Source organism: Quercus robur, chromosome 8, assembly GCF_932294415.1.
Source record: "Quercus robur chromosome 8, dhQueRobu3.1, whole genome shotgun sequence".
In the NCBI taxonomy this organism is placed as follows: domain Eukaryota; kingdom Viridiplantae; phylum Streptophyta; class Magnoliopsida; order Fagales; family Fagaceae; genus Quercus; species Quercus robur.
Window position 1 is genome coordinate 12,375,887 of NC_065541.1, and position 27,979 is coordinate 12,403,865.

Genomic DNA, 27,979 nt, shown 5'->3' on the forward strand with positions numbered 1-27,979 from the left:
TATATATATTGATTTGATAATGACATTAAAATAATTTAAGAAAATATATTTTTTTTTCTCTTTTTAACTTTGTGTGTGATAAAGTTGTTTTTAAATTTTTTTTAGCAGAAAACAACTCTATCTCATGTTAAGCTAAATAATATAAATTAAGAGACAGTTTTCCTTAATACATTTTTTTTTATATATTTTTTTTATGTTACCAAGCATATGAAAATATAAAGGATAAAAAAATCTATATTTACATAAGATTTTTTCTTAAAACAAATGGATTGTAAGTGGAAAATTCTAAATTTGTGATGCCCATTACAAATGTTATTATTATTATTATTATTATCATTATCATTATTATTACATGTGAGTATGTGACATCTCTTCAATTAAAAGTATAACAAGTTTCTTTCTTTTTCTTTTTATTCATTTTTTTTTTTGATACAAGATAGAATTCTACTCTAGCCTAATCTAAGTGTATATATGTGTGAAGCTCCCCCCTGGAGACTTGGATCCCAGCCCTTACCCCCCACACTCCACAAACACTTATACTTATGGAGTGACCATCGCACCAAGGGAGTGCGGTGGTTTTTTTTTTTTTTTTTTTCATTTCAATACGTGCTAGTCCTAACTCCTAAGCAACAGTACACTACTTGAAAATCTTTTAGTATTCCGATTTATTTATTTTGGTTTGTTTACTACTTTCACCTCAAACAAAAATGGAATTCAAACACCGGTGCACTAGTTTTTGTCCAAAAAAACAGCGCAAAACCGAAGAAAGAGTAGAATAAATAGAATTAAGAAATTACCTTTTGCAGAGCTGGCACATTCGCTTCCACATCAGCCAACTTCACTTTAGGACAGTTCACAACTTCTAGCCTCTCCAATGATGGCCAAACTGAAGAACTATTTCCTCCACCCAAACTGACAAGCTCCGGTAAGTTCTTTAATATTAAGTTTCTCAACTTAGATAGCACGCTGTTGTTTCCATCCCCATCATCTCCTTCTTCATGGCCAAACACTTGCTTTAATTGAGGAAGATCTTCTAATGTTAGACTTTCTAGTTGGGGAAGATCTCGAGCAATTGAGATCGGAAATATATATTCCAGATTTTCGCAATTCACTACCTCAATAGTCTTTAATTTTGGGAAGCCTGTAGTTTGATGGTGACTCTCTATTTCGCAATCCCCAACTTCTCCAATGGCCGAATACTTTCTTTAATCGAGGAAGTTCTCGTAAGAGTAGCCTTTCTAGTTGCTGAAGACCTCGAGCAACTGATATAGGAAAGATATATTCCAGTTCTCCGCAATTCGTTACCCAAAGAGTCTCTAATTTTGGGAGACATATTGGTTGACCATGACTCTCCAATATCATTCCCTCCTCTGAAATTATTTGCTTCATTTCATCGCATTCGAAAATATATAGTTCTTTCAGCTTTTTTAGACTTTGAGCAAGGGACAGCGAGAGGAGACTGATCAATCTTGGGCATCCATGTGCGTCTAAAACTGGGAGATTGCTGAAGATTTCATACTGGTTGGGCCCCTCACATATTGTTCTCATACAGCTCATTTCCTTTAGATATAGTACGACCAAATTACCGAATGTAGCGGTATGATTTCCCTCAATTGTATCAACAATGCATTCCATCTCACAAGACTCGATCCAAATATATTCCACGGTACGGAACAATGACTTCAATGCGTTCATTGAGGAGGCATTCAAATCTTTGATTTCTAAGGTTCTTGAGTTAATACATGTTAAACTACCACAGTCGTTAGGTGTCACATAAGTCCAGAACGGGCAGTCAATCGATATGTAATATCTATGCAAGTCCGGGAAAACAAAGCCTTTGGGTAAATGATTCGAGTTCAACCGTAGAGAGAGAATAACCAAGCGGCGTAATGAGTTCAACTCTGATAAGTTAGCGTTGCTTATTTCTGAGGTTGTCCCTTCAACATCCCAATTCTTGAAGCTGCAAATAATGATTAGTTCTTCTAATTGGGATAATCTTCCTATCACATTTGGTGGAATCCGTTCCAGTTTATAACAATCCGTCAAATCTAGCATTTTTAAACTCACCATTTCCCCTAATTCACTTGGCAATGCAACCATTCCACATCTGTAAAAGCTCAAAGTCTCAAGTCTCTTTAGCTTTCCCAATGAAGAGAGGTCATCACTGAAATTGCAACCATTCAAATGTAAGGTTCGAAGGTTTGTCAATAATTCGAGTGATTGTGATGATAAGATTTTGCCATGTAGTTTTAAAACCTTGAGACAATTCATCCCTTCAAACAAAGTGTTAGAGATTTCTTTGGAACTTCGAATTCCACCCAATAACAAAATGTTGAGTCTTGGACATACCAAGTTGTCGGGAAGTTGTTCGGTGTTGTAACCGATCAAGGAGATTGCTGTGGCTCCTTCTAAGTTTGTGTTTCTCTCTAAACGAGTGCAGGCTCTTAGCTCGAATTCATTTTCCCCTTTTGATGTGATCCATAACCCAATATCACGAACCATGTCATGCATCTTCACAAATTCTTTTCTAGAACCTTCTAGTAGTAAAGAAGAATCTTTGAGGCTATTGATTGCTGCACGCACTTGGCTCCTTGCTTCATCAAGTGAGTGAAAATCTTCATCTTCCTCTAGTCCCATGGCATATCTAGTCAATTCCTCAATAGGAATATTATAATCTTCTGGAAATAAAGAACACAACAAAAAGCATAACTTGGTTTTGAGTTTTAATTGATCATAACTCCACTTAAGACATGCATAAGCATTTTTATCTTTATCAACACCTTCAATATCAACAAGTCTAGACTTTCTTAGTTGACGCATTGCCACTTTCCATTCATTGAGAGATTTTCCTGTAAGAGCCTTTCCCACTGTAGTGATTGCTATAGGCAAACCTTTGCATTCTTTAACAACTTCTAGTACCACATCATCATTCAAGCCTGGGCAATCATCAACTATAGCGGTTTTTTTCATCAAAGCTAATGATTCTTCCTCCACTAAGAAATTTAATGGAATTTTCCATTGACAACGCATTAAATTGCATACATACACACTTCGAGTAGTCAAAAGAATCTTGCAACCCCTGTGATCATCACAAGATGGAATTCCATAATCTTCTAACTTGACATCGGTCCACACATCATCCACAATTATGAGGATCTTCTCAACATTCTTTATTCTTAAGCATATTCGATTTGCTCTTGCAGTATCACTCTCCTCTTCAAGTTTCAATTGTAAACAATCTGCAATTTCACCTTGAATTTTTCTAACGTCGGGAGTCCGGGACACAACAATCATCACAGTTTCATTGAAAATATTCAATTCTTTGACTTTCTTGAATACTTCCTTCACCAGGGTTGTTTTACCAACCCCCCCTATTCCATGCAGTCCAATCCTTTTATTGTTATCATCATGCAATGCCTCCATAATTTGTTGGAAAGCCAATTTTGTTGATTTAAACACCTCGAAATCACTAGATGAAAAGATCTCTATGCCGGGAGTCGGAGCACGATGGGTCAATTCAGAAAATTTGCCCCTATCTGCTTGGAGTTCTTTGACAGCTTTTGTCTTCTGTATGGCTTCCTTACATAACTTGTATTGCCGAATGCAATCAGGACACCAGCCGTTACAGAGCCTCGAGTTTTCTTGTACTTTATTTTCAAAAGCCTGTACTTTTGCCAAGAGTTTGTCCACATTTGCCAACCACGTTTCTACATCCTTCTCAACAACCTCAGTGTTCATTGCAGCTCGATCGATAGCCTCTCGCACCTTTTGCTGCTCTGATTTCAGGTCTGTTTTTGCTTCGGTAAGATCAACAAATGTTTTCTTGAAACGGAACAAATAACCAACATGACGTATGACGGGCTTTGCTGTGCATTTTACAACTTCAGCTGCAACGGAGCCCGTGCATCCCGTCAATACGTCCATCCTATCTGAAAATAAAAGACTGTTATACTTCTTAAACAGGGAACAAGATTAAAGATAAAGTGAAAATTTCAAAATTCAAGGTATACCTCGTTGGCACACTAGTGGGTAAGTGACAAGGAAACAATTGCCCCCAACTTCGCAATAAAGTAAATTGAGGAATTAATTGCACTTGCTTCCAATTCTCCTTGCTATTCACCTGTCAAGATGAAAAAAGTTGGTAAGAGATTCTTTCTTCCGTTTTTTTATTTTTTTTGGTTTTTATATATATAAAAGGAATTGAATCATCAACTTTAGCAATTGGTATCAAGATTACTCAAATGTAACGTAAGAATGAAAAGATTATTACTATAAGTCTATAATGCTTCTCTTTACATGAACACTACTTTCCTCAATAAGCGGAGTCCACCAGTGGTAAGGCATAAATTATACAACACAAGCTCAATTAGTTTCCTTATTTTATCTCTCAAAGAAAAAAAAGTTTCCTTAATTTAATTGCAACTAGCCAGTTTTAATTAATCAAGCTCCACTGTCTTTTTCCTCCAAAAAAAAAAAAAAAAAAAAAAAAAAAACTAGCGGCAGTATATAAATGTTATTTAATGGGGTATAATATATTAAATTAACCGTCACTTCAATTATTGTTTATTTAAAAAAAAAAAAAGGATTTCTAGAAGTATTTTCTACCTTTACAAATATATCATTCTATTATTTTTTGTTTGTTTGGTTAAATGTTTTTTAAGGTGAACCGTATTATTCTCACTTCTGTTGTAGTGTATTATATTTGCCTAATATACAACTAAATTTTATAGTTTTCAAATTTATCATTTCTTAAAGAATGAGGGGATTATCATAATAGTCAAAACTCATTACAAAATTATAGCGTTATTTTAACCAAAATTAAAATGAAACCAAAGAAATAAAAGATAGACTTCATAATAATTTATTACTCAAACAATTGGTAGGCATATTCAATTTCATAGCCATGTAGATTGTGTTCTGCTATAAACTCAATTTTTTATTTCCAAAAAAAACTAAGTATTAACCCAAACCAAAATTCAACCAAATCTATTAAACGGAGAAAAAAGATTTTGAGATGGAAAATTAAAAAAAAAAAAACACATTTATTAAAAAAAAAAACTATCAAACTTAATTAGAGTTAAAAGAAAGAACAAAAATCCATTGAGAGAGAGAGAGAGAGAGGGTACTCACAGTTTTGTGTGGGAAAAATATGAATCAAATTTATAAAAAATAAAATGGGGGAGAAGAAGTGTTAAAATATAAGAAAAAGAATATGATGAAGTGTTCTACCTATATATATATATATGATGAAGTGTAATGGTAAAGTAGAAAGTAGTTGAGAGATAAAGAGACAAAGATGGAGAAGAAAGATTGAAGGAATTGTAATAGTAGGTGTGGACTATCACGGAGAAGATATATATATATATATATATATATTGGAATAGGAAGAAGAAAAGTTTTAAAAAAAGAAAAGAAGAGCTAGAAAATAAGTGGATGATGTGATTGCTGATGTGGTTCAACGAAAACGTAGTAACAATAAATACTACTCTTTAACAAAAAAATCTCTCTTAAGAAAATTTCATCAATCTCTCTAGAGGATTTTTTTTGCTATTTAACATGATTTTTGGAATAAATTCGTTAGTTAGCATGTTTATGAAACATATTTGTAAACTAGAATCTCGAGTTTGTGGAACTTGAGATTGCTTATCAAACTTGAGGCTCAAGTTCCATGTGTTGGTAAGAGATGATGTGGAAAATTATCCACGTAGAACTTGAGTTCCCTAAAGCACAACACTACATTTCATCCTAAACTGTAAAACCAAAAATAAGTCCAAGCTAAGAGAGAGAGAGAGAGAGAGAGAGAAAAGAGTCGGACCAAAAACAAACCCAAGCTACCTACATCAACGTTGCTTGCCGCCGCTCTGGTGCGGAGATCAAAACCTAAAAAAAGAGGTATGCCGCTCCGTACTGTGGGGTTATGTTTTGATTTGGGTCTAGAGAAATGAGTATTTCTCTAATTTTTGGGTTTGGGTGTTTGAGAAATGGGTTTGGATGTTTGAGAAATGAGAAGAAGAAGATCTAAAGAAAGAAGAAAGAAGATTGAAGAAGGAGAAGAAGAGATTTGGAGAAAGAAGAACGATGGAAGAAGAAAGTTGGAGGAAGAAGAGAGCAGTATACATGGATTTTTATGTTCACCTCAGTTTTTCCACACTTAGAACTCGAGTCTTAAAGACTTGAATTCCTTCAAGAAACTTGAGCACCTAAGGCTCGAGATGCTAATTTGCTAAAATGTTTAAAAAACATGCCAACTAACAAAATAGTTGCTAAAATAATTCTAAATGGCAAATTTCTCCCTCTCTTGAGGTATAAAGAAACATTGATCCTCAAATTATCTCCTTGAACTCTATAATAAATATAACATATATTATAAAATCTCTTTTTCACCCTTGGATTATCCTATTTTAATCAACTCTTTCTAATTTTTTGGAAAAATCAAGTAACCTAGGGATGAATAGTTATTTCGTCAATAAGTCAAAGACAAATTAAAAACATTATTAATTAACAAAGAAAAAATAGTCAACAAAAATAGGATAAGTCAAAGATGAATCACAGATTTTGATCAAATATGTTAATAATACTTATCACAGAGTTGAGGGGTGAGACTCTCATTTCCTAAAATTTTGAGATTAATGTCAAATTTTTTTTTTATAAAGATTGGTGTAATTTCCCTTAATTTTCTACTCCAGGCTATACTGTATGTACCAAGGAAAAATGATAATGCCAATAACGACTTATGTGCAAATATACAGAAGGCAACTACATCCACAAGCAGAGCCCTAAAGTTAAGAGGTCTATAAATATATATAGAATTATAGACCATCAGGCATCAACGGGCAAAATATGTTTGATGCCTATTTATTTCTTTTATAGTTTTATGTGTAGCAAAACATGGTGGATCTAAACCAGGATTAAAACATGATTTCATCGTTGGTGTCAGAACATTCGGTGTAAATAGTTTTCAATTAGGGACCAAAATGCCCCATTTCCTTCATATTTTGCTGTTGGTGACAACATGGTTGTACCTTTTTGGATTAAAATGACCTTGCTTAGCAGTGCAAGATAAGAGTTGTAGTCTTGTAAATAAACAGAAGATAATTAATGCTCCAATAGAACAATTAATGCCTCAAATTATCATTCTCCATTGTAGAAGTTGAATATATCTAATATTATATATAAAAGGATTCCCCTTTTTAAATTGAACTTTTATATAGTTCAAAAATACCTTCAATAATGCTCTTTTTTATTTATTTGTTTTTTTGGTTTTGTATTTTTTTAATTTAATGAGATAGAGATAATATCCTAAGTTTTAGGTTGAATGGAGAAAATAAAGAAAAAAGCCTAAAATTTAGGAACACTAAATTACTCTTTTAACCAGTTTGTGTTTTTTAATATAAAATTATTTAACTAAAAGATAGGGGTATTTTAGAGAGTTTAAGAATTTGTGTGAGGGTATTTTAGTACGCAAAATATCAAAACCTAAACAGGGAATCCTGTTATTAATAGTAAAATAAATGAAGGGCTTCAACATTGTAAATCTTTTTATTTTAGTACGCAAAATGTTGAAACCCAAACAGAGAATCTTATTGTTAATAGTATAAATGTTGAAACCCAAATAGGGAATCCTGTTATTTTAGTACGCAAAATGTTGGAACCCAAACAGGAAACCCATTGTAGAAGTTGAATCTACACTATCTATAAGAGGATTCTCCTCTTTGAACTGAGCTTTTACGTGGTTCAAAAATACCCCTAAACCTTATGTTTAACAGGAAGAAAAACTTGAGAACAATTCGGTAAAAATATATCTCCAACTCCACTTAAAATGCCTATAAAATAGAATACTCTCCTACTAATTCATGTTTTTAAAACAAATTTATCCAATTTATTTTATTTTATTTTTTTAAAAAGGGAAAATTATGACACTAACCCAAAAAAAAAAAAAAAAAAAAAACTCATCGCACGCGCTAAGTGCATGTGATGAGGCTAGTGTGTGTATATATATTGTGTTGAGAGAATCCAAGTTATCAATAGTTCCAAATGCACCATCACCTTCACCGTAATACATTTTTTATGAAGTAAAGAATCCTAGAAAACTAAATGAAGGGCTTTAAGAAGTTGGAATCTTTGACCTCACATGGCAGTTTTTATTTTTTTGGTTTTTATGAGCTTCACACATGGCAATTTATAGATCTAAAATGTATCTTGTACATATATCCTATTTTCTTAGAGAATTAAAATAATTTGTAAATGTTTAAAGCATTTGCTGTTTTTGTATAAGGTGTATACATATAATTTGGTTATTTAAAAAATTTTAGGGTATTTTTGGCATTTTCTAGCTTTTGAGGAGAGATATTTTGGGTATCTCGGAGTTATTTTTATCATTTTAGAGGTTTTAGGGGTATTTTGGAGGTTTGAAGATATTTTGGTAATTTTAAATGTTTGTGGGCGTATTTTTGGAGATCTTAGGGGATATTTTAGAGATTTTGGTATCTAGGGGATATTTTGGCTATTTGGAGACTTCATGAATATTTGGTTATTTCGGGAGGGTTTTTGTTATTTTGCAGATTTGGTAGATATTTGCGTTATTTTCGAGTTTTTTAGGTAGTTGAGGGGGAGAATTTTGATCATTTTGGAAATTTCATAAATATTTTATTCAGTTTGGAAGTTTTGGAGTATTTGTGTCATTTATAGATTTCAAGAGGATTTATTTTCATTTTGGAGATTGAGTTATTTTGATCAGTTTTGTGGTCACAAGGTTTATTTTGGTCAATTTAATGGTTTACAGATATTTTTGTCAAATGCACTAGACCCAAGCTTTGCCAATATGAGTGACAAACCAAATGTGATAATCTTATATTCTTATATACTTAGGATGTGATTCCATGGATAAAAATTTTCACAAACTAGACTCCAATATAGGGATGAGTGTATGACTTTATTATGCATAGGGCTCTCTATGGGTCAATTGAAGTTGGTTTTAGGGTCAACCAAGCAATAGACCCGTTCATGGCACATTTAGATTTATCCAACTGGTGTTGACTGCATGTATACGAGTCATCAATTGCCACAACTTAGGTGTTCTGACAATTGGATTCGTTCGAATTGTCTCAAACTTGGTGGCATGGACTAATCGTGGCAAAGCTACCATATTTGATGGAGACTCGTTAAATCTGGCTAAGATCTAGCTATGATCTCACCATATATGCGAAGAATGGCACTATTTTGGTCAAGGGTGGAGTTGGAGTCAAAATTGAAGTGGGATTTCAGAGGGGGAAACCCTACATTGATTCAAGATAGTTGAGTTTGCTTGGGACAGACCCACCATCGATCGACCAAGTGATCGGATCGAACAACCTGGATAGGATATCACTAACTAGGCATAATCAAAATTTATTGTTTCAGGAGAATAAATAAATAATTTGATGCACCTTCTTGAATTAAATTAAATTGACAAGTATAATAACTTAGAGAAGGCATATTATTATCGTTTTCCTAAGAGCAATGAGATGGCTTAGATCTGTCACTTTTCATTTACTTCCTTTGATCTTTAACATGTCTGAATATGTCTACCTTTTTTTTACTCTCAAAAAATAAATAAATTGGATGAACATAATTCCAATAATTACCTTATTTGATCTTCAATGTCCCCTTTTCTTGTTTTACTTGTATTTTTTTCTTCCCCTTTCTGTATAGTTAAAAATAAAATGAAATGAGTGTAGAGTACAACATACGATCGAGTTAATTCAGGGCCATGGCACCAGAGGAAATTAAGTAACATGATTAAAGAAAGTAGAATAACCGTGTCAAAAGTTATATAGTTGATATTTAGCATACCTTAGCCTTTTATCCATTCAGAATCTTGCAAATTCTCCAACCACTTTGAAAGATGGATATACTAGCAGTAAACTCAGTCACAGCGACAACTTTTCAACTAAAAATACTTAAACAAGGAAGAAGAAAACTTTTCACTACTTCAGCCTTCAAACTTCTCAGGAAAGAAACCAAAATGCTAGGAGGATTAATGCTTTAGGAAATATTCAGCCAAAACAAAAGGTATTTAGGGAATGCCATTATTTTTGTGTAAGCCTATTTTTCTAAAGCAAAGCGAAAATTGGTGGCCCCACTCTTCATAGTGGATTGCCACCCCACGGTGTTGAGCTCGTCTTGTCGGTTATCTACAAAAAGAACTCTTACATATGTTGTCATTAATTAAAATAGAAATTTATAAAACAAAGCAAACGATGCAAATACAAAATGTATAATCAAGTTGAAACTGAACTTATTAATCCATCAAATAAGTATTCTTCTTTCTGGCCTATACATGATAAACTAATCTTTAGTGAAATATTATTAGCTTTATGATTTCTATAATTTCTCCTATCCATTTTAAAAATAAATAAATTTTAGATAAGATGTAGAAGAGTTGCATTTTTAAAAATTAACAACCATGTAGGTTTTGAAATTAATGTTAGGGTCCTGACAATAATAAGCAAGACACTTCGAGGAAATGGTGACATTATTTCCCACTTTCTTTTCCAACTTTTCCAAAACTTGTTACCCCGCACGGTTCCATTATTCAACACAACTTTATAAGATTCTTTTGCCAACAGTGTTGAACTGCCATGCCAAGCGAAACTACCTAGCACTTTCCTAGAATCGACAATGACACCGCTTATATTTTAGTGGGTGTATAATAGAAAAATGTATAAAATTTACATAATTTTGTTTAAATATTACTCATATAAGTCAGTGTATGATTGTATAAATTTATAAGTTTGCTATAATAATCATATAAATTTGTACTAACACTGTTTATTTTGCATTTAGCTTTTTATTATTTCTATATGTATCCTAATGATGAAAGAAGAGAGTGGATTATTGTTGTTGTATATGAAGAAAGATAAACAATTTAGCAAACAATATAAAAAAATAGTTTTTTATGCTAAAATTGACAGATATTTTTGCACAAATTGATGCAAATAGTACTCCATAGGAAAATGCTAAATACCCTGCCGCTAAAAAACACAAAAAATGCAACTTCATTCATGCGGTTGAAAAATGGTAAAATACTATTTTGGCCTCTAAACATTATTAAAAGTTTGTTTATAGTTTTCAAGTTGTAAGAAGTTCATTTTTAATCCTTAAACTTTGTAATGAGGTTTTTTAATAATTTAGGGAAAAAAATATAAATAAAAAATAACTTTTTATAATAATTTAGGGATAAAAAATCAAACATTATTTCCCACTTTCTTTTCCAACTTTTCCAAATCACTTTCTTTCTTTTCCAAACATTATTTCTCACTTTCTTTTCAAACTTCAAGGAAATGGTGACATGAAGTACCCCACACGGTTCCATTATTCAACACAACTTTATAGGATTCTTTTGCCAACAGTGGTGACTGCAATGCCAAGCGAAACAGTCTTGCACTTAAGTGTGTGTATAATAAAGAATTGTATAAAATTTACACAATTTTATCTAAAATTTACCCACATCAATCAGTACATATTTAATATAAAAATTTGGAGAACAAAGCAAAATGATCTATGCAAATACAAAATATATAATGAAGTTGAAACTGAAATTATTAATCCATCAAATTTATTATCTATGATTTCTTTGATTTCTCCTATCCATTCCAAAAATAAATAAATTTTAGATAAGATGTAGAAAAGTTCCATTTTTTTTTTTTTTATATTAACAAAGATAATAGTAATTAATATTATAGTTTTTGAAATGTTAAGTCCTGATAATAATTCGAGGAAATGGTGACATTATTTGCCACTTTCTTTTCCAACTTTCCACACCTCGATACCCCACACGGCCACACGGTTCTATTATTGAAACCATACCTTTTATAGATTCTTTTGCCACCAATGTAAAATGTTGAAGATGCCAAGTGAAAGTGTGAAACCACCTTTCACCTTCGCAAGAGTAATAGTATCGGGGTACTGTAAAAACTAAAAACCCCTAGTTGCTATTTTATCTCCTAAAACTTTAAAACTATGCTCCATTAGGGTATGCAAATTCAAAAAAAATTTCATCCTTACTACAGTGAGGTAGTATATATGCAACCTTACTGTTCATTGGATCATAAACAAAAATATAATATTTTAATCTCACATGCTCTCTCTTTTTGCATATATAATATTTTTTACTATTTTATTAAGTAGTTTATATTATTTTCTTAGGTTGTATGTAAAATAAAAAACTAAGATGTAAGGTGAGTTGTAAAATAGGTTAGTAAAATAGATAAAGTGGTGTTTGATGATGTAAAATATGATTTTTTTTTTTTTTTTTTTTTTTGTGTATCTCTGGATGCTAGTGTTTTAAGATATTAATAAACAAATTAATCTGAAGGAAAAGTAGAATGGCCTTATGTGGAACACAGAGGGCGTGGGGCCTTGATCAAAACATATCCCCTACAAAGTGCATTATACATAGTCTTCAAAGTGGGTAAATTTTTATTTACTGTCGGTACTTACTATTAGACGAACACTTGCCAAATGTCTCATTTAAAAAAAAAAAAAAAAAAATCCTAAATGGAAAATATTGTTCCACATGGGCAGGGCTAGCTGAAGCTATAGGCTACTTAGGTAGTGGCCTAAGGCCCCCACTGATAAAGAGGCCCCAAATAGTAATAATATATTGTATAACATTATCTAATATCCCATCAAAAAATTGTATAGTTTGAAAAAAAATTGTCTTAATCTTGAATATTTTCTCACACATGAAACTTATTTCAATATTGATGGCTTAGATTTATTTTCAGAACTAAAAGTTTTAAAAGAAGTTTTGCAAATAAATGAAAGCTCTCCAATTAATGTACTAAATTATATAAAGAGGCTAGAATCTTTTCCAAATGCATGTATTGCTTTCAAAATATTACTAACTATACCTGTTACAGTTGCTTCCGCATAAATAAGTTTTTCAAAATTAAAATTAATAAAATCCTATTTAAGATCAACTATGTCACAAGAAAGATTAAGTGGATTAGCCATATTACCAATTGAAAAGGAAATGTTAGCGGAACTTGAATGCAAAAATTTAATTAGTAATTTTGCCTCTCAAAAAGTAAGAAAAATAAATTTTAATTGAAAAAAATATATGAATTTATAATTAAATTTTGATGTTTGATGTTTTTAGTAGACTCTAACTAATAAATAATCTATTCCTATCCTAGGAATGATTGACTAGAGATTTCCTTTTCCCAGAATGAATTAACAACATCCTCGTATTGTATAAAAAGGAATTAACTAATTGATTTTTCCTTGTGTCTCCTAGTATTGCGTATTTAGCAAACAAAAGCTTGAATTCTTTTTCTTTATTTTTCATATTTGATCCGTATTTATTGAATTCAATAAGACTAGTGATGGCTCCTATTTTCCCTAATGAAGAAGATACCAGTCAATGTTTGTTTTATCAGAAGAAGATTCATGGGCTTTGTTTAGGAGATTTGCGGGTGAGGTTATTGACTCACCGAGCTTCAACAAAGTGGCAAGAGAAGTTGTGGAAAAATGTGGAGGATTGCCATCGATGCTTATAAAAATTGGGACCTAAGACGACTGGTAGAATTTTTGTAGGCTACTTAAGGAATCAAGAGCTCTGAATAAAGAGTTGTTCGATGAGTATATTTGATTTCATTGTAAAACTAATCTTTCTTCTTATCCAAACTTACCAATTTCTTATATTTTTATTATTGAAATTGGCAATATTGAAGACGAAAAAGGAAATGAGGTCTTGTGTGAATAACAAATGTGAGGTTCCATGCTTCCAACTATATTTCACTTTTATTCAACAATAAAAGAAAAAGTGTCCCACTGCATTTGGTTTTTCTCCTTCTTTCACTATACAATATTAGATGCAGCATAAGAAATTTGAATAGTACAGATTGACTTTGGAGGTTAGCAAGAATATTCTTAATAAACGCAAAAGATATTAATTAGGTTGGATGACCAAATAAACCTAGAGCTAATATATGAGGTAAGTGCATTTCAATAAAAGTTTAAGAAAATTTATCAAAGGTGTTAGGTTCTAAAGTCTTAGGATTTTATGTATTTAGAACTCTAATTTGTATTGTTGGCAAACCATGATCAAAACAATGTGTTTAGAAGTGTTTAAGTCTAGCTCAAAGTTGTGCGTCTATGTAAAGTTGGAATCGAGTTAAAGCAGGAAAGGATTGTGCCTTTCGGCCTGGCTTGATCGATCGAAAGACAGGCTCAATCGATCGAAACTCGGGCAGAATGTTTTTCTGCAGATTCGTCCAACTCAGTCCTAAGTGTTTTAAAACGTTTTTAGGGTTTCTTATTTGTCCTAAGTATAAAAGGCAAATCCTAGTCACGTTTTAGTATTGCTCATATTTGCGGTTTGTGTAAATCTCTTGTGAGATCTAGAGGAGCTTTCCTTTACACAAACTTAAGGTTTTCAAGGAGAAGATTTATCTACGCCTTGATGATCAATTCAGTTGCTGCCATTGAAGTTTAAAGAAAACACAAGCGGGTGTGCTTGTATCTAGTGGTGAATCCAAAAAAGAAGGAGTCCATGGATTCGGAGTTTGCACGTGGTCGTGTCAGTAAGTTCTACTGGTTGGTAGCAATAAGAAGTCGAGCGTGGGGGCTTGTAAGTCTTATTGTATGAACTTCGATTTTTTCAAGATAGTGGATTCAAGTTTACCTTGAGGATAGCTAGGTCAAATCCTCCCCAGGTTTTTACCAGTTTGGTTTCCTGGGTGATAATATCTTGTGTTATTTATTTTCTGCTGTTTTGCATGATTTGATCTTTATTATTGTGATAACCTAGACTTATTTAATTGGACTAAGTAACAACTTGGCTAATTACCTAGGTTTAATAAATTGTTTAAGGGGTCTAAAAACTATCAAGTGGTATCAGAGTGGGTAGCTCTTTTGTTGTTGATCCTTTGATCACTGAGCTGATCCTTGACCCTTGTTGTCATGGAACACAGACACTCTCTAGTTATTCCTCCTCACTTTGATGAGAATAATTATGCTTACTGGAAAGTAAAGATGAAAGCATTCCTGAAATCCATTGATGAGAGGGTGTGGAACTCCGTTGAATACGGATGGGAGAAGCCCACTACTCCTGTTAGTGAGTGGAAAACTTCTCAAAAAGAAGCAGCTGCATTTAATAGTAAGGCTATGAATGCGATCTTTAACGCTGTTTCTATGAAGGAATTTAAAAGAATCTCTAATGTTGAGGTTGCTCAGACTGCTTGGAATATCCTCCAGACTGTGCATGAAGGCACAAAGGCTATCAAAATAAATAAATTGCAGTAATTTACTTCTAAATTTGAAAGCATTAGGATGTCTGATGATGAATTTTTTGATAAATTCTATGCTAAATTGAATGATATTGTTAATTCTGCTTGTAACTTGGATGAAATCTATGATCAACCTAAAATTGTTAGGAAGATTCTTAGATCTTTGACTGAAGACTTTAGACCCAAGGTGACTGCCATTACTGAAAGCAAGGATGTGGACTCTATCCCTGTTGATGAACTTGTAGGATCTTTTCAATCCTATGAGTTGGATCTACCCAAAAATACCAAATCCAAATCAATGGCTCTTAAGTCAGTTGATGATGTTGAAGGTGGTGGATTTGATGATGAGCTCTCTGCTACAGAGATTGCCTACCTTGCCAAGAACTTTAGAAACTTTCTCAGGAATATTAATAGAAAGGCAAGAGGCACAAACACTGCTGAACCTAGAAATTTTAGGAAGCATGATCCCACTAAGGTTAACAACAATGATAAACCTAGAGAAAGAGTAGGTCAATCTTCCAATAATTCCTTGGGCTTTCAGTGTTTTGGATGTCAAGGATATGGACACATGAAATCTGAATGTCCAACCTATTTGAAGTCTAAGGGTAAGGCTATGGCTGTAACCCTTAGTGATAGTGAAGTTTCTGATAATGAGTCTGATTGTGATGAGGATGGAAACTTCATTACTTTCACTGCTACTGCTGTAGTTGATGAGAGCATATCTGTTGAAGAGAACCCTTCTGATGGGGAACTCTCTGAAGATGCAGATCTTCAAGAGGCCTATAATAAACTTTGCAAAGTTGCTGCAAAGGATGCTATGAATGTTGAACTTGGCCTGAAGAAAATTGAATCTCTTGAGCTTGAAAATAAAAATTTTCTTGTTAAACTGTTTGATGCTAATGATCTTTTGAACAATGTGAAAACTGAAAATATGCTTTTGCTTGATAAAGTTAAATCTTTGGAACTTGATTTATCTGTTGCTAGATCTGCTAATTCTAAACTTGATTAAATGCTGAGTATTCAAAAGTCTTCTTCTGACAAAACTGGATTAGGTTATGTTGGAAGCATCTCTGTGTCCGCTCCTCATTCCACAACGTTTGTTCCTTCATCTTCTTCTTCTGAACCTTCTGTGAGTGAGATAGTGAGTGAAACTGTCAAACCCCCTATGAGTGAGGTTGCTAAACTCTTAGAAGGTTCATCATCTAGAAAGATTAGGGTTGATCTGAAAGAGTCTAAGTCTAAGAAGCCTACCCTATCTAAGGACAAGACACATGATAAGTCGGCTTGGGTTTGTCACTTTTGTGGAAAGTCTGGACACATCCGTCCAAACTGTTACAAGCTGCTAGCTGCTAAGAGAGCAAACAAACCAAAAGTACCTGTGCCTCAAGCACTTGATCCTATGGTACTTATTGGTGATTTGGTAAAGGCTTTAAACCTTTATTCCAATCCTGGAGTTGATAATCATTCTCATGTGAATAAGAACTCCAATGCTCATGGTGCATCTAAAAGGTTTTGGATGCAAAAGACTCGATCTAACTGAGTCTTTCTAACATGGTCCTTGTGCTTCATTGCTCTACCCTTTGTGACCATTGTTCTTTGGTTTTGTTTTTGTTTTTTTGTTGTTTCTAGGATTTGCATAGCATAACATTCATGCATTTCATTCTAGGTGTTTTTTTTTAAAAAAAAAAAAAAAGAAAGAAAAAGGAAGCACATTTTGTTTTGTACTATTCTTCTTGGTTTTTGAGAACAAGGTTGGTCAATTTATTTTCACATAACATGTCTTTTGTACCTTGTTTAGTTTTGATGAATTTATTTATTGCACTTTACTAGTTGAAATTTTGTAGTGCATGTTATGTGAGAAAGATGTTTATGATTTTTGATTACTATGTCTTAATCTTGAAGTCACATGTTTTTAAATGTTTGACTTGAACTTTTAGAGAAAGGCATAAATAACCATCTCACCACTGTTCACTAGCCAATCATGAACACCTTAGTGCATATCATAAGATTTTGTGCTCGAGAAAGTGTAGCACATGCACAAAAAGAACATAAGGTGAAGCCTCGAGTTAAATTGCTTAATTCTTAAAATCAAAATTGGTGTGTACTATTAGGCTTGATGCCAAACTCACATAACTTAAAATTGGTATGTATATTATGAGGCATAAATACAAGAAACTTACATGATTACAAGCTTATGATTTAGGAGATGTGGGAGTTATATGATGTAACTCTTTAGGTGATAGTCTCTTTTAAATTCTTTGTGATGAATTTTGTAGACTTTGTGATTGATTTCTATTCACATATCACCTCACATGTATCTCAATCTTTTGCTAGTTGCACACACTACACGAGTTACTCTTTGCTAAACATCGTACATGTTATTGTGTGTGTTTATGGTCTGACCAACCAAGTTTTGCAAATACTTTGAATTTTTTGCAAAATTAATTTGTTGCTTGAAATTTGTGGAGAATGCAAGAAATTTTGTTTTTGGGGAATTTGGACTTAAAATTCTTGTTTTGAAAATCATATCATCACATACTCACGCATTTTTGTTCTTAAATTTCAATGTTTTAAGTTAATTCTAAATGTTTTTCAAAAACTGTGTTTTTTCCTCAAAATTTGGTGAGCCTCTGCCTATTTTGATCGATCCATTCTGTTTTTTGATCGATAGAAATTTTTTAAATTTGATAGAGAGAGTCTCTGTCTGTTTCAATCGATTGAAACTGTTTTTTGATCGATCGAACTTGTTTCAAATTGTTTTTATAAAGTCTCTGTTTGTTTCGATCGATTGAGGCTGTTTTTAGATCGATCGAAACTCGTGAAACATGTTTTTTTAAAAAGGTCAGATTGTCTTTTTCAAAAGTTTTTCAACTTTTCTCTCTCTCCGCGTTGGCTATAGGCTCCACCATCAATTTTTTGTCATTTTCCTTCAAGATTTTTGCATGGTTTTTGTCCTTGAAGGCTTGTAAGTCTCTTTTGCCCTTCCTTTTACATTTTATTTCATGTTTTCATGCATTTTTCATGCATTCTTGTGGCTATTTTCGGCATTTTCAAAATATTGGGGTTTTTGATGATTCGAACCTATTTTGGTGAAATTGATCAATGGGTTTTTGTTCTATGATGCTATAATGATGATCCTTGTAGTTTAATTTGATCAATTTTGTGGTTTTTGAAAAATTGGAAATTATAGGGTTTGAATTTGATCTGAATTGGGGATTTTTGTCTAATTGGGTTAAATTGATGAAATTGGCTTATCAAATTGATGTATTTGGTCATTATTTTTGTTATTCTATCATGTGTGATGATCAATTTGTCAATATTTTTCAAATTGATCAAGTGGTTTTCCAAATTTTGGGGTTTTTGTGTTAATACCTCAATGTTCAAGCCAATTTTGTGAATTTGAACCTTTTGGACTTAATTCACTACATTAGAACATGCATCATGTCATTTAACATGTTCATGCATCATATAGATTTTTATTCTATATTCTGTTTTTGTGCTAACTTGCAATCTGCCCTTGGTTTTGTTTTTTTTTTTTTTCTCTCTGTGTGTGTTGGTCCTTATCCTAGCACCATGCCTAGGAAAACTAGAGCCCATAGGACCACTTCCACTTCCTCTGAGTCTCCCACTAGGGTTGAGTTGTTTAGGAATGATAAGTGTAGAGAAGCCTTTGAGACCTTGAACTGTAAGCGTAAGATATGGGCTGAGCGAGCTGTGGTCTTAGATGAGCTTGATCCGGCCATTAGGGCTAATTTTGAGTCTAGAGGTTGGTTGCCTCTCTTAGAGATAGATCATCCACCCCCGACCGCCCTGATTAGAGAGTTCTTCTCGAACCTCTCTTGCCACATCTATGATTCCAACACCCTTGTTAGGAGTTGGATACGAAGTGTAGAGTTCACCATTACCCCTTGGGTAGTGGCTGAGGCTATTGGGGTTCTGGTTGTTCGGGAGCCTAACTATCCCTATGATGAGTCACCCTCATTAGATGTAGTCATGTTTTACATCACTGGGTCATCTATCCAGTGGGATTCTGATCCTCGGATCACGTCCGCTGAGCTTATCGAGACAGCCTATCTCTTCTTTAGGATAGCGTGTCATTCCTTGTGGCCTATCTCTCACTTCCACACCATTCCTTTAGAGCGATGTGTGTTTTTGTATGCCTTTGTTTCTGGAGCATCTATCAGTTTTCCTCACTTGTTCCTTCCTTCTTTGAACAAGGTTCATAGGAGTTCTGCCGTAGGGCATGCGCTGATTCATCCTATTTTCATTCATAGGATTTTGCTCTTCTTAGGTCTAGATGGTTTTTCGTCTGGTGAGCCTGTTCTTGTGATTGCTCTCATAGGTGCCACCTTTCTTCGTCAGAGGGCTGCTCAATTGAGAGTTGCTCCTTCTCGTCCTAGAGCTGTGTCATCTAGTGATGTTCCCCCTCCTCCCTTTTCTACAAGTACTGCTGCTGCTGAGACATCAGGTGCTGCTGCTGATGCTGATGTTCCTCCACCAACTACTTCGGATGATTCAGACATTTGTCGCACGTTGGATCATGTTTTGACCGTTCAGGCAGCTCAATGATAGATTTTGGTGGACGTGCTCGATGAGATCCGTGCCTTGCGTGCAGAGTTGGCGCAGTTTAGACCACCTCCCTTTTGATGATGGATATCTTGTTTGCCCTTTGGCATTCCGTCACAAAAAGGGGGAGTACTTTGTAGAGTTTTTGTTTTCAGGGGGAGTTTATTTATTTTGGTTGGAGCTTGTGGAGTTTAGATTGTATCTAGGTGTTTCACTTTGTACTTTACATTTTTTAGCTCTTGCCTTGTTTTTGTTGGGATATTCATGTTAGGGGGAGTTTTTTGTTTTGTTGGTACTTTATATGTTTCTTGTTTCAAACTGCTTATTGATATATATTTATGAGTTATTCATTGATATATGTCTTTATTTATGTGTTGTTTGAAATCAAGAAGTTATTTTGTTTACTTGTATTGTTTCCACACATGCGGTTATGCATTTTGTTTAGTATTTCAGGAAATATACAGGTTGATTCAATTGAGCTGCTGTCTACACTTGCAACTGATGGATAGTAGTTATGATTGAATTTGTTTTATGAGCATTATTTTGTAAAGGCTTTTTATTTTGTAAACTTTGAGCTTCTAGTTGTGTTTTGTCACGGATTGCCAAAGGGGGAGTTTGTTAGGTTCTAAAGTCTTAGGATTATTTAAAACTCTAATTTGTATTGTTAGCAAACCATGATCAAAACAATGTGTTTAGAAGTGTTTAAGTCTAGCTCAAAGTTGTGCATCTATGTAAAGTTGGAATCGAGTTAAAGCAGAAAAGGATTGTGCCTTTCGGCCTGGCTCGATCAATCGAAAGACAGGCTCGATTGATCGAAGCTCGGGCAGAATTTTTTTCTGTAGATTCGTCCAACTCAGCCCTAAGTGTTTTAAAACGTTTTTAGGGTTTCTTATTTGTCCTAAGTATAAAAGGCAAACCCTAGCCACGTTTTAGTGTTGCTCATATTTGCGGTTTGTGTAAATCTCTTGTGAGATCTAGAGGAGTTTTCCTTTACACAAACTTAGGGTTTTCAAGGAGAAGATTTATCTATGCCTTGATGATCAATTCAGTTGCTGCCATTGAAGCTTAAAAATAACACAAGTGGGTGTGCTTGTATCTGGTGGTGAATCCAAGAAAGAAGGAGTCCGTGGATTCGGAACTTGCACGTGGTCGTGTCAGTAAGTTCTACTGGTTGGTAGCAATAAGAAGTCGAGCGTGGGGGCTTGTAAGTCTTATTGTATGAGCTTCGATTCTTTCAAGATAGTGGATTCAAGTTTACCTTGAGGATAGCTAGGTCAAATCCTTACCAGGTTTTTACCGGTTTGGTTTCCTGGGTGATCATATCTTGTGTTATTTATTTTCCGCTGCTTTGCATGATTTGATCTTTATTATTGTGATAACCTTGACTTGTTTAATTGGACTAAGTAACAACTTGGCTAATTACCTAAGTTTAATCAATTGTTTAAGGGGTCTAAAAACTATCAAAATGCTTTATACTTTATAAGCCACTGCCACATGCATGACAAATAGTCCAAGTGGCATATTCCACGGTTTCCACCAAGAAGTGATTGTATTGGCATGTATAGTACTTATTTACTTCTCATGTTTCAGCAATTTTGTGCTGTTTTTTACTCACCGGTCATCAAGTAATTTATGATTCGTTATGAAGTCAAGATTTTATCGGTCATCAATGCAAATGTCAACAAATTATCGACTCATTAAGTCATGATTCTATAGAATATGGATGAAATTTTAAATTTTTTTTCTTCTTCAAATTGCTGTGGTTTATTAATGTTTTTCAATTTTCTCTTCTAATTCCCATTAGTGCTTCATACCAATGACCATGAGCTTGTAGGTATTACAACTGGATTTTATTAATTTTTAAAATTTTTTTTAATGGAGGAGAAAGACTAAGGGGGTGTTTGGTATATGCACTTAAAAATTGAAAATTGTTGTTTGAAAACATGTGTGGAAATACGTGTGAGTGAAAAAGTGTATGGAAATACATGTAATGTTGTTTAAAAACTAAAAATTGTTATTTGAAAACATGTATCAAGCACCTCCTAAGGGGTTTCTCCAAAAAAAAAAAAAAAAAAAAAAACCACCTCCTAAGGAATCCAAAGTTTGCAATTTAGTTGGTTTCTAAACTACTAGCCTCTAGGAACTCAAATAGAAGAAACATGTTTCTGGTTATTTTGTGTCCTTTTTACTTGCTATAATCATTATGTGGAGAAAAAATAATAATAATAAAGGGAAATGAGTTATTAGTCGTTGATTAAACATGGTTTCGATCCATTTAGTTAGCTTTTGTTGTGATATGTTATTTTTTGAGAGGAAATAAAAGAGTACATCGAAATTGATTATGTAAATTATGGGCCAAAAGAAGCTATCCAAAAAACTGTCTAATGTATTGTGCAAAAAACTGTACCAAAGGTGTTTTTTGTTCTTAGGCCTGAATCCATTGCTTGTTGTACATGAAACTACAATTATCAGATTATTAAGATCATAAACTTTTTACACCTTTTAAAATTATAATGCTACATACACTTTTTTTTTTCCCATAATGATTGAGGTGACAAATTATGATTATTGTAACATTATTTTTATATAAGACTATTACTAATGTCACTTTTATTACAAATAAATCATCGCTTGTTACCTCACTATTTTATAGAATTTGTGGCTAGATGAATTTCCTCCATGCTTAGCTTTTGTAATATAGATAGTGAAACACCCATTTTAACAAAACAATAAAATAACTGATATTGTTTGCTTTTAAAAAATAAAAGATTTTTTTTTTGAATGATAGAGTCAATGGAAAAGCAAAAAAATAAATAAAGAATGAATTTTCTTTATTTATTTTGAAATAAAAATTAAATGATAAGAAATGATTTGTTTAGTCTGGCATTTTTTGTTTTTTCCTTCATTTTGTTTAGTCTCCAATTCAAATACCACACTAACTATATTTAATCTCACCGACAATTATATTTGATTTACACACTTTTTTTAATTTTGAATTTTTTTTATATAGGACTATCACTAATGTCACTTTTATAGTATACCAAATTATCAATCATAACTTATTATCCTACTAATTATGAAATTTGTGGTTGGATGAATTCCCTCCATGCTTAGCTTTTGTAATATAGATAATGATACACCCATTTTAAAAAATCAATAACATAACTGCTATTGTTTACTTTAAAAAAGAATAATAGAAAAACAATTATTTTGGATGATAGAGTATGGAAAAACATAAGAACAAATAAAGTATAAATTTTCTTTATTTATTTGAAATAAAAAAAAATGATTGGAAATGTAGTTATATGAGTTACTATTATGCTATTATATAAGAATAAAGAATTTGTTGTATATATAGGTATATACATTGTTAGGTTGTAATAATGATGTTTGAATTTGGAGAATATTGTTTCATAAAGTGAAAATTCAAGTTCTAGAATTTTCTGAGTGAAATTTGAAAATAAAGATTTTCGATCAATCGAAATGATGGAGAAAATAATCTTGAGGACTTTGGATGATTCGATTGCTTTCGATTCCTGTTCGATTGATCGAAAAAAGCATTTAATCGATCGAAAGGAACTCTCGACCGATCGAAACTAAAAAAATTGAATTTTCTGCAGAATTTTCTAGTGACTATTCAGAGAGTTTGAAAATATTTTAAGTCTTATGAATAGTTTTATGAAACATTTTAACTCTGCATACGTGCATTTTGATAAAATATAACCCCATGAGTATAAATATAACTCCACAAAATAGTAAGTTAGAAAGAAACACAAGAAATCCTGTTGTTATTCTCCAGAATTGTTATCTGTAGAACCTAACAATTTGGTTGAATCCTGGGGAAAAAATTGTTATAACCCTTTAGTAACAAGAGTGTGGAGGCAAATATTGTCTAAGGATAACAATTTTGTGCCTCCAAGTTATTTATTTCTTTTTGTCTTTTCCTTATTCTTCATTTATTATTTTGTGTATTATTCCCAACAGAATTAACTTTATATAAGATTTTTTTTTCCTACATTTTGTTTAGTCTCAACTCTCAAATACAACACTAACTATTTTTAATTTCGCTGATCATTATATTTGATTTCCACATGGTGACTAGTGCACATGGTTGTATTCTGTCTTTACCAGTTATCTTTTTATTTCGCTGATCAATTGTCAAAGGTTGTAACTAATTATATGATCTATACATAATTCATCTAACTAACCAGGACCCTTTCAGAGACGTTTGATATAATCAGTAACAAAACTTGATCGTAAATCGATTTACATTAGAAAGAAGAATTCATAAAATAGCCCCAAACAGTTCTACGGAGATCAAAGGACAACTCTATTCTCGAAAAGGTTATGAATCCCCTCGCATCCAAATAGGTACACATTCAAGTCTTCCGTAGAAGTTTCACACCTAATGCCTAGTGTCCGTCCCTCCAATCTTTCTGTCCCGGAACCAAGCTCAACCTCAGAAAATCAAGGTGCACATTCACCATACCTCTTCTGGAATTTTATATTTGGTTATTCCTGTTTGGTTGCTCAGAGAAAATATATAGCAAAAGAAAAGAATCTGGGTCAAGTCAGTTTATTTTTTAGTTAATTAAAATTTTTTTCTTTTTGAAATTGAATAAAAACAATGAAATTCTCACCTACTATCAAGCCAAGATATGCTTATTGGGAGTGGAAGGTTAAGTAATTCCATGTTTATAGCTTTTAAATGTCTCTGTTTCTAAATAGAAAGTAAGACTTAATTTGTCTATGTGTAATGAAGAAAAAATATATGAAAGAAAATGATTTTTGTTATTGGGGTGTCATGAAATGGTAACAATTTGGTTTATATTTCACTTGCAGTTATGGTAGATGATGATGGTGGTGAGGTTAAAGGAGGAGAAATTCCAAGGTTTGAAATTGAAGCGACCCATGAAGCTAAACTTAATGAAATATTGCACAAGATTAATTCTATTGAAATTAAGTTATGCTCCGATGGTTTAAAGGAGTTCATTAAGTTGCTAGAGGTAATATAGAAAGTGAAGTGCTTCATTTATATGTATGCACTTCTTTTAAGTGTTTGGAGCTTCTAGATGCTCGGAAGTTTTGATGAGAAGAACCTGGCTGTCTTATGTATTGTCATTGATTTCCACTATTGAGGGAAACTCGCGGTGTTGGAGCGTAGATTATGCTTGGAAGTGTTGCTTATTATTGTGGGATAGATGAAGTGAAGAAATACTTTTGGAGGGTTTTTGTGACTAATGATGTCGTTAAGGTTGAGTAATATATATGGTTCAAATTGCTTGGCTGTTGAGAAACAATGTTTTAATAGTATGGGCATTTTGAGAACGCTACGAGGGTTTCTTGACAAAACAATAAAGTCTAGCACTATATACCTGTTTGAGAACAAAGAGGAGAGAGTGATAGATATTTGTTGTGTCAATTATGTGTTCTTGTTTTGCACTTAATAAATAGAATTTGAATCTGTGCCGTGAGTGAAGAAGAATAGATGATACATGTTGTAATTAGTAAAGGTTTGTGTTCATGTCCACTGAAGTTATAGGCTTTGACTTTCTCTTATGAAAGCAAATGCTTTTTTGATAACAAATTCAACGAAACCATAACCATCAGATATCTGAGTTTGCTTATTGCGGATAACCTTAGCAGATACAACCTGAGATAACACAATGAGACAGACAATAAGATATCATTAGAATACCACAATTACACAGGAACAATAAAACAGATAATGAAACAATTTCATTTGTATACTCCCCCCATGTACTAGGGTTGTGACCCTTATACATTTTTTTTTTCTTTTAATGGATTTTTATTACATATAAAAAAATAAAGATTATGGAACAATTCGATTGGATTAAAAGGAATAAAATACAAAAAATAAAATCAATCTTTATGTTTATTTCGTATTAAGCACAAAATGAAAGGAAACCATAATACTCAAAAATTTAGATTTCAATCCTTTCGAAATTGCTTTTCATGCCTAGTTTTCACAGAATCAAATTTATACCGAAATTGATATCACTACCAAACATACCCACATTCAGCTTTGCAATCAAAATTCAATCTTGATAGTTCTAACAAAAGGAAAACCCAAACCAAACACCCATCAATCAAAAATCGCAAACCCAATATTCAAAAACCCTAATTTGACAATATTCCACATCAAATACAAAAAAAGACACAACCTTTTTTTCCAAAGATTTCAAAAACCCAAACCAAACAAAACCCTAAATCTCACACATACACAGAAAATTTAAAAGAGATATACCTCTCCGGTATGAGCAAAGCAGCTGAGGAGGTAATTCTCTTCCATCCAGGGAAGCAAGTCTCCGATCCAGAGAGAGCGGATCTCTTCCGACCCAACAGTCTGTTGGGCCGAGTACTGGGCCTGGGCTTGGGCCTGTTGAGGCTGGGCCCACCCAGACTGTTGTTGTGGGACCTGCTGCTGCTGCTGTTGTTGCTGTTGCATCATCCACTGCTGCTGCTGCTGTTGTTGCTGCGCCGCCGCAGCGGCAGCGGCGTGCGCCTGCTGGTACTGCTGTTCCGACGGCATCTGCTGTGGGACCACCCCAGATGCTGGCTGTTGCATCATGATGGAAACTTTTTCTTTTTTTTTTATATGAATATTATAAAAAAAAAAGAAAGAATGAGTCGAATCTAACGGAATGGAGGTTTTGAACCCTAGGTAAGGAGAGGGATAGAAAATCGGTGAGAGAGAGAGCGAGTGTCGAGATATTTTTAGGGGTGTGGGGGAGTTTATATAGAGGGGTTAGAGAGAGAGAGAGAAAGAGAGACACGTGGATTGCAAGTATTGGCTGGGGTTGTGATAGGGCAGGGCTGCGTGGTGGTGGTTTTATTGGGGTTTTTTGGGCTTATATGGTTGTGGATTTTGGGCCTTCCTTTTTTGGGTTCTTTGGGTTCTGGTGTTAGTTTGCTAATTTTTTTTTTTTTTTAATAAGGGGCAAGTTTGTGTCCTGTGCATTTAACACGTTAAGATTTGATCTTATCTCTAAAATCTAAATCTTTACGTGTATGCTGTGTGTATTATTACACTGAATACAAGTTGTGTCTTTTTTCTTTTTTTTTTTTGTAAATAGTTTGTTTTTTGATAAACTTTTTTTTAGTTAGCTCGATGGGGGTTGTTAGTTTGTTTGAATCCATTTGCCTACTACCCTAGGTCTAAATTAAATTATTGGATTATATAAATCTTACGGTTTACATTCTTGTTAAACTGTTATTAGTGTAATGTTATTTTCATATAAAACTATTATTGACATTACTTTTATTGTATACTAATCACAACCTACAACTAGGGGTGTCAATTCGTGTTCGCGGGTCGGGTTCGTGTCGTGTCGAGCTATAAGTACTCTGCTATATGGGTTGACCCGAACCCGACCTGTTTAGTAAACGTGTCAAGAATCCTCAACCCTAACCTGACCTGTTTATTAAACAGGTTGATCCAACCCGACACGTTTAACCTGTTTAATTAAGAAGTTATATAAAATTTAATACAAATAACCTGTTTAATAACCTGTTTGATTAATAGGTCATATATGACCTAAATAATCTATTATCAATTTCTATATATCTAAAATTAAAATACAATTACAGCCATAAATATAGTAATAAACATATAATTACAACAAAAAAATTAAGCAGTAATAACAAAATTTAATGTCTTTATTATTTAAACGGGTCAAACAGGTCAAACGGGTTCACATGTGTGAACCCAAACACAACCCATTTATTAAACAGGTCGGCCGTGTCGACTCGAATATGACCCGAACCCATTTAGCCTCGACCCATGACCTGTTTATAAACGGGTTAGTCGTGTTGGGTTCGCGGGTCGTGTCAGATTTTGCCACCCCTACCTACAACTTCAACATTTGTGAAATTTGTTGTGTTGTTAGTTAGATTTATTGTTCTTAAATTCTTTTCATTAATTTTGAAATTAGTAAATTGAATTTTAACACATCATCAATATTGAAAATACACACACACACACACACACACAATAATTTTTAAATTATTGATGACATAGTCAAATATAATCTACACATTTCAAAACGAATTGATAATATTTTAAGAACTCTATGGTAGTGTTACCCTAAAAACTCTAGATGATCATAATCCTAAAACAT

General features: G+C 33.2%; 3 protein-coding genes across 3 annotated transcripts in view; all 3 read right to left on the reverse strand.

Moving 5' to 3' along the window:
- The window catches only part of LOC126694620 (probable disease resistance protein At4g27220), a 190,843-nt gene that overhangs the window by 100,923 nt on the left and 61,941 nt on the right, over positions 1 to 27,979 (reverse strand). The window lies entirely within an intron of this gene.
- On the reverse strand, positions 1,015 to 10,286 carry LOC126694622 (disease resistance protein At4g27190-like). Its single transcript, XM_050390992.1, has 4 exons — positions 9,832 to 10,286; positions 9,624 to 9,682; positions 4,011 to 4,120; positions 1,015 to 3,929 (listed from the first exon to the last, which is right to left on the reverse strand). The coding sequence occupies exon 4, from the start codon at positions 3,922 to 3,924 to the stop codon at positions 1,117 to 1,119; it is 2,808 nt and encodes a 935-aa protein (XP_050246949.1). The 5' UTR covers positions 3,925 to 3,929; positions 4,011 to 4,120; positions 9,624 to 9,682; positions 9,832 to 10,286; the 3' UTR covers positions 1,015 to 1,116.
- Positions 25,355 to 26,581, reverse strand: LOC126694628 (polyadenylate-binding protein RBP45C-like). The gene is made up of 2 exons (XM_050391000.1): positions 26,107 to 26,581; positions 25,355 to 25,491 (listed from the first exon to the last, which is right to left on the reverse strand). The coding sequence occupies exons 1-2, from the start codon at positions 26,428 to 26,430 to the stop codon at positions 25,375 to 25,377; spliced, it is 441 nt and encodes a 146-aa protein (XP_050246957.1). The 5' UTR covers positions 26,431 to 26,581; the 3' UTR covers positions 25,355 to 25,374.

Excerpts from the sequence above, each read along its gene's own strand:
- LOC126694622 (XM_050390992.1), bottom strand. The coding sequence starts at position 3,924 with ATGGACGTATTGACGGGATGCACGGGCTCCGTTGCAGCTGAAGTTGTA.
- LOC126694628 (XM_050391000.1), bottom strand. The coding sequence starts at position 26,430 with ATGATGCAACAGCCAGCATCTGGGGTGGTCCCACAGCAGATGCCGTCG. Across the intron at positions 25,492-26,106 it reads GCTTTGCTCATACCGGAGAG|GTTGTATCTGCTAAGGTTAT; the intron begins GTATATCTCTTT and ends GTGTTATCTCAG.